The sequence below is a fragment of the Dermacentor andersoni genome, chromosome 8 (genome assembly GCF_023375885.2).
Source record: "Dermacentor andersoni chromosome 8, qqDerAnde1_hic_scaffold, whole genome shotgun sequence".
Classification (NCBI taxonomy): domain Eukaryota; kingdom Metazoa; phylum Arthropoda; class Arachnida; order Ixodida; family Ixodidae; genus Dermacentor; species Dermacentor andersoni.
Window position 1 is genome coordinate 49,178,098 of NC_092821.1, and position 14,671 is coordinate 49,192,768.

General features: G+C 45.4%; 1 protein-coding gene across 1 annotated transcript in view; it reads right to left on the reverse strand.

Annotated features, from left to right (window-relative positions):
- Positions 1–2,903: 2,903 nt before the first annotated feature.
- Positions 2,904–14,671, reverse strand: part of LOC126526127 (fatty acid synthase-like) — a 114,981-nt gene continuing 103,213 nt past the window's right edge. Inside the window, exons 21-24 of the mRNA XM_072284065.1 lie at positions 14,271–14,624; positions 12,552–12,795; positions 6,952–7,191; positions 2,904–3,228 (exon numbers count right to left, since the gene is read on the reverse strand). Coding sequence (XP_072140166.1) covers positions 3,053–3,228; positions 6,952–7,191; positions 12,552–12,795; positions 14,271–14,624 — 1,014 coding nt within the window. The 3' untranslated portion in view covers positions 2,904–3,052. The remainder of the gene's footprint in view (positions 3,229–6,951; positions 7,192–12,551; positions 12,796–14,270; positions 14,625–14,671) is intronic.

A 14,671-nucleotide genomic window follows, 5' to 3' on the forward strand; every position in this document is an offset into this window, starting at 1 on the left:
CACGATAACTATCTTGATTTCTTTCCTATTTTCATCCAATGTAGAGATTTGTTGGGTTTATTTTTGTTTGCATTTTTTATTTCTCGCGCTAATTTTTACTTAGTTATTGATCATACATTTGCACGCGTCAGACTTTGTTTTAGGTTCCGCGCTATAGTTTCGCTATTGTTTTGTTGACATCTCTCGCCATTTGCGAGTGCTTCAGCCTTCTCCTCTGGTATGCTTCTGGTCTGCGGTTGACCAGGCGTGGAGCTAGGTCACCCGCCAGCGCTCGCGCCATTATTTGAAAGCACGCACGGTGGATTCATTTGTTGCTCCATCCACTCCGTTCTTAGAGTGCTGTAGATTAACCGCCATCTTCTAACTTTTTTATTTTGCCAATGTCAATCGGAAAAAAAGCTATAGTACAAAGAAGGCATCCTTGATTTAGTCCTCAGTGAATTTCCACTAGTTCCACGCTATTTGTACTCGGTTTTCCCCACATAATCTCCTGAGCACCTATACGAAATCGGCATCCTTACGCCTTCCTGCTGGAAGATATCCCATAGTAGCTCTTTGTTCAAGTTGTCGGGAGCGTCTAAGAAACATCAGTGACAATATCCTACACCGAGCCGTTGAAATCTTTGTACACCGAGTTGGTACAAGGATACGCCTGTAAGCGCCTGCCTGCTCAATGTCCTGTCGTATACACCTACGACGGCTGGTAACCTCCGGAGTGCATCGGCGTGGCGCTCTTTTGCCAGGCCTGGCCCTTGCGCCATTAAAACTCCTACGTCATCAGCCTCCGGAGTGCCGCTTGACCGGGATGCAGCACTGGCCTTACGTGTTTGCTACATATGTCATTAATTCGCCCTTCGATCGAAATTGTAATTGATATAAGACTTGGTACATTCGCGCAGTTCTGTTGGTGAATGCCGGCCAAAGCTGCCACTGTTTCTTAGAATATACGTTTCACTTCAGTTGTGTACCCAATCCCTCGAAATCAAGGAGACAATTTCCCGCTGTTTTGCCGCATTTTATTGCTGTAGCTCCCAGCCCTACGCCAATACCTTACCGAGCGTTTAGGGTCATAGAACGACGATTGACTCCCGAGCTATCCTTCCATTCTTCATCCACTGTCATTTAATCTACATGCTCGTAAACGTTTTTCCAGACTGCATGACAATGTTACTAAATTGCTGTCTATTTCTTTGTTTCAACATAGCCAAACGCGTGCTCCTAGTGAAAACTACAACATTCTCTTCTTCGCACAACTACGCCACTAGAGCTCCATTTATTCACCACATACATCTAGATTCACAACCTGCGCATTTATATTCCCGCGAATATCACTTGGTCTCATTTTTGTAGCTCATATTTTTTCACGTGCAGTCAATCAATTCTTTGCTGTCTGCTGCCGCTACCTTTCCATAGGCAAGCTACTCATAGCCAAGCATTTTTCCTTCACAGGTCCCGTTAACCTTAAAGGGACACTAAAGAGAAAAATGATTTCTTTTGCATCAGTAAATTACCTCTCTAGGACACCAAAAACACCACTCTTGCTACAATAAGACGCTTGGTAAGCCAGAAAAAGCGCAAGAACAAAAGACGGGTGGCGGCGCCTCCTTGAAGTTCCCACACCTCGTCGCTGTGACGTCATGGATTCTGATGGCATCTTCGACGGTCAAATAATTATACAGCGGTGCAGATTGACTACATTATGTTCTACTTGAAACAAGTATTAAACATGGACAGTTTCGGGAAGTTTTACTCAGTCAACGCGGCGCAAATGCGAAAACATATTTTCTAATCCCTGACGTCACACTGACGTACCGGCATCGGGGTTTCGGCACGAAATTTAAATACTGATCCTTCGACCTTCATTTACTCATCTAATAATCAAACTATTATTTTGAAATGACAGCCTGCAGTGTTCTCAAACAATGCTTTATTAGTCTGAACTGATTTGTTGTTTCGATTTAGCGTCCTGTTAATATGCTTCTTACATTCTTCTTTTCACCTCCACCAATAAATAATTCGTCTAATCAGAACGATTCCATCTCTCCTTGACCACATAATATTGATTGACACCTCCCATACAGAATTGCGAATAGCAGGCAGCTCCTCAAGGCCGTATACCCAAGCTTCAGTCAAAGCCTAGCTGCAAGTATCTTCGTTAGTAAGCTTCGTTTGAGCATGCAGGTCGGTTGTCAAGAGGGATAAGGAGTAGAGCTGGAAATTTAGGTGCAGCTGATCGACCAAGCTATCTGCTGGTAGTCCTAGACTGAAACTCAGAGACATTATTTTCAGGAGTCCTCTGCTATTCCTAGTTTTGTATCGGAAGGCAGCGGTATTATGACTGGGACGAGCAACGTCGTAGTGGCGCCCGATTCGGATCCTAGTTGTTGCAACTCCACACGGGCTACTTACTCCGCTTTACTGGTTCTCGTCTTGAAGAGCTACTGCCCATGCTCGGAATCCACGTGCCACACGAAGCCAAGCCTTGAGGCATCGATGCACCACCTCAGGTTCGCTTCGATGCGCGACTGAGGCAGCTACACTGTTGCTCTTTGGAGCGCAGACACACGCTCCCAGGCTTCACTGCATTTTGTGGGCAGATGCAAGTGCCGACTGGTGCACAAAGAGCTGGCCCGGGAACAGCTACGGCACGGGTGCAGACAGTGGTGCGGCATCCGTGCCAACGACAATAACTCTAGGACGGCATGACGACACGAAGGATCAGTGATCGAGCACCGTAGATTACATCCCCGCTGGACAGAAAAGCGTTCTTTCCTGGCAACTTCTTGCGGCAAAAAGACATGATGATGATGGTGTTAGACAAAACTAAATGCTACAGTCGACGCGTGCAACAAACTGAAAATTCAGTTACTGCCGTAGAATAAAACTGAGGAAAAGACGTCACGAATAGTCTTGACAATATCTTTATTTTACAAGTTGGTACGTTTCATTGGTGCGATACAGAAATAAGCGTTTGCGTCGGTTCCAATTCGTCTCCCCTTTAAAAAAAAAGGAGAACCCGAGCATCATATTCTTGCCTACTTTAACCTAAATGTTATTTTTTACTCAGCTCTCGCAATGAGTTAAGGGTCAGCTGGCGTAATCCCTGCACGGACAGAACCAGGCCAGTGCATTTCTCGATGACCATCAGTACTTCGGCGCCCATGATGGAGTCTAAGCCCAGCTCGCCCAGGTTGCTGTTATGGTTCAGCTTCGACGAATCTTGGAAGCCTGCGGGAACGTCGTGGGATGAAGGAGTGCAAAGTTACAACCAAGTAGTTAGAGAGTGCAACAAAGGAAGCAGAAACAGGTCTTCGCGATGACAGCGCATGCACTGAACACGAGGACAGAGGCGTGTCAACACAGGCGCTTACCGCAAAATTGACGTTTGTATCATGTGCAGGGCTAAATAACGAATCACGTTGAAGAATACGACTGTTGCTGTGAATGACGCGAGTCTTTGTAGCTGTGACAAGTTCGTAAGAAGGGTTTCAGTACCCCTTCACAAAGTGAGGAGTAGTTAATTTAGGAGGTAACTTCACTCCATGCAAAGCCGAGATAAATACATGATAAATGAGAGGTCGATTTACTCAGCATCAACAGCAGTAAATGCGGTGTTGCATTAAAGAAAAAGGTAAAATCTACCGACTCTTGGAGCCAATGTTATATTTAGGTCATCATTAAAAAAATTGTATACGAAAGTGCTTTTGGAGAAAAAGTCGGAGAAATAACGAAAACTAAAGCATAAAATTCACGACTCGGCAACTCGGGAATAAAAAAAAAGACATCGCTGTTCAATAAACTGCGTGTATTCAGACACCTCAAGAGAAAGAAATTACGGAAATTGAACTATACCACTATTTTTTAAAGACACTTTTGCAAATATCATCGTAAACAGTGCAAACAATTGACGCCAGGTGGAAACTGTTATAACGCATCCATTCGTTTCAGGTACTCTTACAGAGAATTTTTACAGAATTGCGATATCTGGTTTTGCTGGAGAGTTACCAATTCATGAATTAACGAGAAGAAAGGGGGTTAACCCAGGGGCCCGATTTTTATTAGTCATATCATGAGAAGCCAACAAACACTGACACCAAGGACAACATAGGGGAATTTACTTGTGCTTAATAAATGCAATGAAGAAACGATAAATTATTGGAAATTAAAGTGGATGAAAAAACTACTTTCCGCAGGTGGGAACCGAACCCACAACCTTCGAATTTCGCCTGCGATGCTCTACCAATTGAGCTACCGCGGCGCTTTTTCCCCATCCACTTTCTTGGGTGTTTTATGTGTACTAGTAAACCCTGGGAGTGTTAGCCAGCGCCACCACTCATAGACCTTGGCGGCGGACGTGGAACGTCCTTGTTGCCGCAGGCGTCACGAGAACGTGATCTTTTTGGGTGAAAGCAACTGGTCAATAAACCCACGTATGCTACCTGAAGGCATCAATGTTGCCGGATTCGAGACCCTCGTTATGTAATAAACGAGAAGAAAGGAGGTTAACCGAGGGGCCCGATTTTTATTAGTCATATCATGAGAAGCCAACAAACACTGACACCAAGGACAACATAGGGGAAATTACTTGTGCTTAATAAATGGAATGAAGAAACGATAAATTAATGGAAATTAAAGTGGATGAAAAGACAACTTGCCGCAGGTGGAAATTTAGGTAATCTTTCTGAAATTACGGTGCCCAATCAAGTTTTTGCTACTACCAATTGCATTTTAAATGTTGCTCTTAGAGGTCAATTTCAAATTTCAATCAAATTGGTTTATCCTTTACTGAGAGTATTCTGTGTTTCCCATTTCCTCGAATGGAGAAACTGGATGTACACTGCGATGCAAACTATTAGCCGCTCCCCGACAGACCACTGGTGTTTGTTGTTAAATAGCTTTTACGGCAGTGGGTAATATTTTGTCATATTTTTGTACTTTGAGTGACCATATTCCTATGATTAAAAAGTATCTGCTAATGTCGCGCTGCGTTCTGTTTCTCGTTCCCGTCTTGCGCGTCATCTTGACTTTATCTGATGCTTTTGCGAACATGTATATCTGGCTTGATTAGTGTAGTTGCATATGTGGCGAAAATTGTCAGTGGTAAATGCAAGGAAACAACATAGGGAGACGTTGAAATATGTACCGCTTTAAAAAAAATAAGGACAGGATTGCGTGTTATGACAGCTGTTTCGACGAATTTCTCCTTCAGTATTTCTTCGAGGTTATAATACGTTGCGGCGGCTGTACTGTAATCTTGTGCATATATAAGTTCTTTCTTCAAATCTATATCGTTGAGCCCAATTCACACTAAAGTGCTTGTGTAAAATAAACAAGGGGCAGGTAAAAATGTTTATCTTTTCGCGCTTTTTCATATCCTTTCCTCTGTATTACGCTTTGAGGGCTTTTCTTGTAATATTTGTCGTGTCCCCCCTTTCTTTATTTCGGCATTGTGTTCTCTGCTTCGATTCCGTCGCAAGTTTGTTTTTCTTGCCGCTCTCTGAGTGACGAATTGCAGTGACCGATCAAAACTTTGATCAACATCACTCTTCGAGCTGGGGCTAGAATTAATTATCTAGCTGCCTTAGTTTAGTGATGATGGTGACCGTATCCTCGAATTCTGCAACTGCATTTGGAGATATGCTTATGGTGGCCACAAATTTGGCAGCTTGAAGCTCGATGGAGAGGAAATACAAGAGGCAACTCGCCTATCGATTAACAGGCAAAGATGAAAAAAATTCGACCTGCTGCACCTAAGCGAGGTGAACCGATTTTGTTCTCACCAAACTATTTACCAGGCATATAAACTCTGAAACAAAAAACATATCGGAATCAAGGTTTCATTGTCTTTGATTTTCTTCGGCCGGACCGAAAGGTCAGTCATTAAAATCAGCAAGCAGAGATGCAGCATAAGACAGGTGGTATAGGCAAAGTCAATTTTTTTTGGTTGGTACTAGAAACGACGCCAGAAATTGCGGAGTAAAATATTTGCCATTACTCACCTGATGGCATGAGCACTTTCCTGTCGTGTTTAAACGAGAGCGTACAATTTTGTAGTTACGATTATGGCACAATACATTCATAGCTTACAGCTTTATTTCTCTTGACCACACAGCGCTTCTGAAGAACTTCGAGTTCACCCGTAAAGACCCTTTTCAGAGGTGAAAATTTGAAGGTCACGGCAATGTCCGTTGTTGGGGCAGAAAATGGCGAGTGCGTTTTTAGAGCTCCTTAAGTCAAAATTTCCTTGCGACTGCTTATAGACTCGGTGTGAACCTTTGCCATGGCGCGTCACTGTTGTTGTTTCTCCGCAATCTTTTTATCTTTGCCCCTTTATTCTCTTTCCGCGGGCAGGGAGTAAACCGAACGAGAATTTGAGGACCCCCCCCCCCCCCCCTGCCCCTTTAGTGGTTCTCCCCCTAGACTTTATGTCAACCAAGTACACCTGCAATGGGAAGTATGCGGACAATAGGCTTTGGGGAAGAGAAAACTGGCAGGGCTCTCACGCGTGTACAAGGGGAATGTTTAGGCGTTACCACGGTGGCCGGCAGAGCGAAATTAACGGGGACGCAGGAACAATGGATTCGTACCAACTAGCCCAATCAAACTGCCTGTTAAGCTTAGGTGTCAGCGGGGGTGTGGGACAGTTGTTCTTGCTTTCGGACTTGAGCTGGCCGAATCGCTGGCAGGGATGTGAAGATCCTGCTTTCTCGATGACAATTCATTGTAAAGCATGCTTTGTAGCGCTCTGGTTTAAACACCACGCTGCTCTCCAATGCTCGGGTGCTGCTCGGATTTTTTAACAGGCAGCGGAGCAGGCGTAGGCACCGTGCCACGCCGAGCGAGCCGTCACCTCCAGCGCTCCCGCAAGCACCATCCAGTTGACGTGACGCGGTGGCAAACGAACAAAGCGAACATTCCAGTCGAACAAAGCGTAAGGGTTAAGCTTCTCACCAAGAATTCGGGTCACCGAGTCCACGAGGAAGTTAGTTTCTCGTTCGTTCCCCAAACTTGAAGTGACTTCAGCCTTGACGAAGCTGGACACGACGGGGTGGCTTTGGTTCAGGAACCTCTCCATGACCTCCAAGGCGGACCTCATTCGCTGAGGCTGTGTTGCCTCGAATGCCGCTTCGGGGCACTGGGCCTCATGAGCTTGGCAGCCCTCATCAATGACACCCCATTGGATGGCCAATGCTAAGAAGGCAATTGAATAGAAAGAAAGAGAGAAAAGCATTGGCTTTTCACATGCAACGCTGATATGCTGCCAAAGCAGCTGTTGTTGCTTTAGTAGGGAGGCTCAAGTCGTGCTGGCTGCGTTTACATGCGATGGTTGGATGGGAAACTGCGCTTTTACGCGTTCACGTTATAAAAATATTACAGCATATATTAGCATGACACAGTGATGTCATCAACTTCTCTTTAAAGTCTACACTTTCAATGTCATACTAAATATTTATACCTGGGCAAATTGCATCAAAAGGTGCTGCGCACCACGGCGCATTTCGCATTCAAGACAAAGCTATCGAAGCACAACTGGATGCCTCATTTGGGGCTGATAAGCATCCTACTTTCCGCGTATTTCGAATTGACACTGAGTTGCGCGTATCAGCCGCTTGAAATTTATGGCCGTTGGCAATGTATAAAATGGATTGCTTACATCGAACTGAATATCGCATACAACGCATCGCCTTTCCACGCGCTAGCGCATTGAGCTGGAGCGAATATAGGATAGTATGAGATGTCCTACCAAAAAAAAGAAAGCAACAACACTGCACCTATATTGGTGCGGCAAGTAAATCTGGTGCACCCATCTGTTTCCCCAAGACAGTAAAGCCTATTTAACTCGGAAAACAATACCATTATCCTCTGTTTTTCATTAAGTCACGCGATCGTGCATGCATGAGCAACTTAGAAATGTTCATGGCCAGCTAGAAAATTTGGCAAACTGCTTGCGCATTTTGTTTGTTGTTTATTACCTGCACAAATATGAGAAGGCAGGGTACATTAGAGCTGCCTCTCCCAAAACACCATTGATCAATATAACTAAGAAATTCCCCTTAACCATGCGCATGCATACCAGAAACAAACAAACATAACAAGTCTATAAAAAAAGCAAATGTTAAATAAAAACAAAGCAGGAGAAGTGATCCATGTGCACATACAATAAGGAAAATAGTAAATGTACACTAAGCAATAAAAAATGTATAACATCTATATGACATTTCTCATGTCGTTATAAAAACTTTATATGCATAAGTTTCACCCGCCGTGGTTGCTCAATGGCTATGGTGTTAGGCTGCTGAGCACGAGGTCGCGGTATCGAATCCCGGCCACGGCGGCCGCATTTCGATGGGGGCGAAATGCGAATACACCCGTGTACTTAGATTTAGGTGCACGTTAAAGAACCCCAAGTTGTCGAAATTTCCGGAGTTCTCCCCTACGGCATGCCTCATAATCAGAAAGTGGTTTTGGCCCGTAAAACCCCATAACTTATATTAATGCATAAGTTTCGTATAAATTTATAAATAACAGCAAGGTATTTTGATTGTCTCAAAGGAAATCTGAAATGTTGTAGGCCTGGCAGTCTCTGTTTAGCGGAGGATGAGCATGGACCGAGCAGTTTTATTATAAAGCACGAATATAACGCGAGTTTATTTCCAAACTTTTCGACCTTAACACATACAACGCCTTACATTACGGTTCCTGGCACGAATATAATGCCTTTGTTTCTGTTCTTTCCAAGCGTTTCAAGCTGCAGTCAAACCGCTAGGCACCACGGCGATCACTTTACCGCATACGAAGCCGTGTTCAAATATACCCACTCGAACATGTCTTTGCCGGGTACAACTGTGCGTGTTTTGCGCGATTATCATGATTGTGTGATAACTGTGATGCCGATATGATGGCGATGCGTGTTCGATTGTGTGCTAACCGTGGTGGATAGTGCCGAGAGGGCGACTTCTGAAACGCTGCCTGCCCAATAACTGTGGGATAGAGGACAAACCCACTCTTGCCGACAGTGGCAAAGACGTCCGCAGTGACAACAAGTAAATTGTATACGAATTCGTCCGTTCACTTCATATGCGGTGGCAGGTCACAGCGAGGATGAGTAAAACGCCCCGCGGGCAACCGCTTTCATGCGTCCTTTCCTCTTTCTTTGCGGCATCACTTGACGTTATAATCGTTATGCACATTTTTTTCTTTTTTTCTGAAATACTGAAAGACCCCTCTCGTGGTACATATTAACGCGGAACAGCCGTTACAGTGTGGTCGAACTGAAGAGGAGGAAGACGAGGTGCTCCCGATTGCTATAGGCTTGCCATCTTGGCCATCTTTCGCCTACGTGTAAACATATTGTAAATAGCCTGTAAACATATTGTAAATTCGCGGTCGCTTTATTTGAGGGCCAATACGGTGTTTCTGTACTGGGAAATTCACATCTGTCAAAGCAATCTAATTTAACTCGTTGCTGATCATATTGTGGACAAGCTGCGTGAACGTGCTAAAGAAAAGCGCCTGATATAGGACCATAGATGGCAGTTGGGTGAACTCGGGTGAACGGCGAGGTGTTTATGATACGTCTAGTTATTAATGATTTAAAATAATAGCTAAGGTACGGTCAGCTTCCATGTTCGCAGAACAACGTAAAATAAGGTCTACTCGATATAGCGATGACGTCTTGCTTTTCTTGTCAAACCAAATTTCTTCGGAAAGTGCCCTATGCAGCTTACGTAGAACGCTTCTGGCCTCGAGAGAGATGGACGAGTTCTAGGTGGGTCACCAAACTCATCCCATTTGGTGAGAGAGCATCGGCCGCCCGCCAGTCGGGTACTTCGTTTTCAGTTATACCAATGTGAATGCGGACCTACTCAAGGTCAACTCGCGATGGAGGCAAAAGAAAGTGATAGCCAGTGTCTTTGCGATCGCATACAATAGAGAGTAGGAATTACACAGAATATTGACTCAATGAATCCAGGACTGATTTTGAATCAGATTGTATTCTCCAACTGTGATTTACTAAGCTGTCAGCAAATTGTCTTGTAGCCTGGAGAACGCCAAATAGTTTTGCAGATGTGTACGATATCTTGGTCTGCAAAAGATAACGTTTGCTTTTATTGCGCGTTGGAACGTAAAATGAAGACGCGGAGCAGCTCTGTTTTGTAGATCAATCATTGAAAAATTGCGGCTCTCCCGTAATCGAGAGTAGATGTAAGCATGAAATGGAAACCGGCAAAGGAGATTGGTTGGAGATGGTACTAGCCACACTCTTAAAATGGATTTAGTGCATGTTCGCAACGGCGCACCCCACCACACCCCACCACGCCATGCCCTGCACTAGTCCACATGGATGCTGCTCAGCTAGAAGAAGAAAACCGACTGAAGGCCACGCGAAAGGCCGCCAAAGACGCCAGGAAGACAGAGCGCACTGCCCAGCTAGAAGAAGAACGAATTAAATTCATTGGTTTCACGTGCAAAAAACGCGACGTTTGATTTTGAGGCACGCCGTAATCCGGAATCAATTTGACCGACAGGGGATCTTTAACAGGGAATGATCCGTGCATTGGGGGGACCGCAATGCACGGGACAAGGGCGTTTTTGCATTTCACCTCTATCGGAATGGAGCCGGCGCAGCGGGTATTTGATCCCGCGACATCGCGCTTAGCAACGCATTACCATAACTGTTAAGCCGGTAGAAGCGCCTGAAGGAGGCGGACGCAGCATGGCGCCATCTCTCGATATGGCGCGAAACCCGTGCCGCGGAACTTGCGGGCCGCTGACGTTCAGTGCTCAGCGCCAAGCGATGACAAGGAAGTGTATGGTGCCCTTTATTTGCCTTTTCAACGTCGCCTATTTGAAATGACGAATCAAACTCAGCGTACTAGAAGTGACGGCGTGAGTGATATTGTGAGCAAACTTTATGAAGAACTCGGAAGCAATGTTTTTTGTAATTTGTTTGGGCAGTAACTAGCCTATGTAATGCGGTCCTGTACAAAGGCTTAGTGGCCAAAGAGCCATCTTTATTTTCGACTGGCTGCCCGGGTGATCTCGTTCTGTTCGCGCAAACTCGCCCGGATGTTCTCATTTGAGTGCCCGGATTAAGACTTTGGCTTTTAGCTCAAGTTCACTTGAAGGTTGCCGAAAACGGGCGCTAAAAACATTTCATGCCTAATGAAAGGCTTGGCGTCTTCCAACCGACTCATGTGCAGGAGCGTCAGAATTGTTGCTTCTATGGGTGCGTTGTTAATTTTTTATTAAGCTTGAGAACAGTCACAAACACAAGAGTATAGCGTAATTCCAAGCAGAAAAATCTAAGTTAGAATGGGACTGTTGACATTGCTGTGAAATGTAGGACTGGTGATGCGACCGCAATGCGTATATTCATGCAGATCCTTGAAATAGAACCGTCTGCAATCGATTATTATCGTGTTGTGTTGTTGTTTTTAGCTTGATAAAATGTCGAAGACTTTACTGAACACATAGAGCTTCAGCCAGTGGTTCTCTGGTCTCACATATAAGAAGGCTGCCCAATGTTGAGCGAGGCAATCCAACGCATATTCGGAGACTCCAAACAACCAGGCGAACGTTTGGTCAGTCAACTCGGATAAGTGGTAAACTACAGGCATTTAGGAGGCGATTGTTGTCAGACCATGAAGGCTAACAAGGATAACAAGGTTTGACAGTAATCATCATGTTTGGTAGGCGATTACTTGTGAAAGCAAAGAAAACCACTGATTTATCCGTTCGAAGATCCACGCCATTTTCAATCATAAAAACGTAGCGTTTTGTCAATGCGTTCCTGAAGGAGGTAATGTATTTTGGAGCATTATGAGAAGGGTGCCCATAGACAGATGTCATTTGCATAAGTTCATATTGTATCTGACGTGGGCAAGAGACCTCCAAATTTGAACATCACATCTCTGAAAAACAAAGAGTTCAAAACACTGCCCTGTCGCACACCCTTGTTTAAATCACAAGGTGCGTCATAACCGCTGCTTGCATTTACAAATATACGCCGTGGAAAGAGGAAATCAGAAGCCAGCAGAGCGTGCGACAATTCACTCCCAGGCTGCAGAGCTCATGTGGAAATTGCAATTCGGCTTCACGTTTAGCCTAACAAAAGTCGGTTGTATTTCAATGTAGTTCGGACAAAAAATTTAGTTGCGGTCAGGCGCAGCCTAATTAAGAATTTGTCTTCTGTATTTAACACAAAACTGCATTTTAGAAGCTGATACGAACTGTAGTCGCAGATTTGACGCCCAGCACCAACTTTCCTGAAATGAGCAATTCGGAACGTGGGCTGAAAATCCGCAGTGGTAAGTATGAGTAGATGAACAGAAGTGTAACATCAGTTTTTTAAAAATCGAATATAGCATGCATTCAATTGCTATACGGAAGTTCCTTCCTTGCGTTTGTTTGCTGATGAGACGAGACATGAAATATGTTACGACTTTGACACTTCCACTCTAAGTGACCTCAAGCACTGGACGTGTCGAACAAATTGTTTTGTACCGTTGAACGCCAGTCTACAACATCACATGTCCTTGTCAACTTACCGGGAAAACCGTTTTCAACGCGGCGCTCACACAAGCGCTCTAATGTTGAGTCGACGTAGCCGGATAGCGTCCTCTTCGAAGTGCCGCGGCCAGAGGAAAGCGAGGAAAAGACGACGAAGTGGTCCAGTTGCGGGCATAACTTTCGGGAATGCTCGTCCAGATGCCGCGTGCCGCCAAGCTTGGTCTTGTAGTACCTTTGATACACCTCAGACGCCTGATCGGCTACCCAGCTGTCTTCATGACACTGTGCGCGAAAGCGAAACAAACTTTTTCACGATTGCTTCTCAACTCGTACGAGGCGCAAAGTGACCATTTCAGAGACAAGGCTGTCAGGAGAGGAAGCGTTGATGGATCTAAAAAGTCACGGATCGGACACGCCTCGTCACGTATCGCTTAATTCTCGCCACAGTTTTCTTACTCAAACTTCCATGCAGCAACACTCACGCAAGGATTAGATGACGTCATCGAACAACAACGGCAACAGCGCCTGACTCCAGTCGACAGTAATGAACTCGCGAGGCCTCCCTACGTTTCAGGAAACTCGCGTGATTTTAGTAAATCCGTGATCGCCAAGCGTATCCTGTTCGGCGGCACTTCCTGAATCGTATACATATTCTCAAGGCTCTTTCGAAGCATGACTCCGCATGATTTACCTCTCATACGCCTTATAATGTTTTCGTAGCTACTTTGTATCTGATAAATTTATTATCCATAGCAGCGCCTGATTACTCTCCGAACCCTGTACACGCTGTTCCCTTGGTAAAAAAATGTGCAGGAAAGCCATTCACAACACTAAGAACTTTCCTGATTCGTGGTATCTTCAGGTGCGGGAAAGGACTCTCTAGGAAAGCGTATATAACACGCTTGCATTCTGAAAGTGATCGTGGCGCACTTGTGAGAACGCCTTGTTTAAACCGACGGTCGTTGGTTCGATCCCACCCGCTACTCTTTGTTTTATCTCTACTCTCACGTTAGGATCTGCGTCACGTCTCCCATACGCGTGTGCTGCGTGCCATTGGCGGTGTAATCTTACGCACAGTTAGCAATTGAAGACACCCGGGCCTCGGTTATTTAGTAGTTTTGTTCCATGTAAATCAAAGGCGATCGCGGATGACTGCGGTAATAAGAAGAGCTGTGCTGCCACGGAGACCAACCCATGAAACACTGTATTCTCGCTAAAGCGGTGTTGAAAGAAAATTCAGGTCTATGACAAAAAATAAAGCAAATCCGGACATTTTTTGAACAAATAACGAGCACCCTGAAATTTTGGCCACATCAAAATGCGGGCGCCAGGCACGAAATCAAACACGTGCCCTGGTGCTCGGCGTCAGCACGTAATATTCACTGAGTTACCCAACTTCTTTTGCACAAGCGCGTAGCCGGCTCCTAGGGCAAGTGCATGTGTGCGCAATACATTACGGCACATCTGTACGTCGCACGCGTTGGACAAGACGTACACATGACGCAAACGTCGATTACATGTCACTTGAACAACTTCCGGCAAGAATAGCTCGGTGTGTTACAGACTACCACAGTGACAAATTTCCACGAGAGGGAAGTGAGTGCTTAGTGCCTTGAAACTGTTTCGATCCATCTTCTAGCGTGACTTCAATTTCCGTGCTCGCAGTGCAGAAGCATTTACTGGCACAACGACGACCGCACGGAAAAAATGAGGATATGCAATAAATGGTTTAGGTTGAAAAAGTGGCGCTGGCTTACCGCAGAAACGTTGAAGATGCCGCCGACCGGACCCATTGCTTCAGCTTCCTCGATAATCTGCAAAGCACCGTGCATTGTCGATGCGTCGGCTCCGCTGACGACTACGGAGGCGCCGACTGTCTTCCACCGATGCAGGCAAAGACGTGGATACCCCATAAGCACACCATGGCTTGCGGTGAGAAGAAGCTTCCGGCAGCCTCGACTAACCATCCAGTCTACGAACTCTAAAGCGAAGCCGCTCATTTCGCCGACGATGACGTAAGCCTTGCTGCTGTAGAAGTATGTGCGGGCGATGGCTTCTACCCTGAAGGGCTGACTGCTGTCCTTGATTGGGTCGCTTTTCTCTGGCCGCACCTGAGCGAATTTGCCACGAATCACATTTTGAGAGAGAGAGAGAGAGG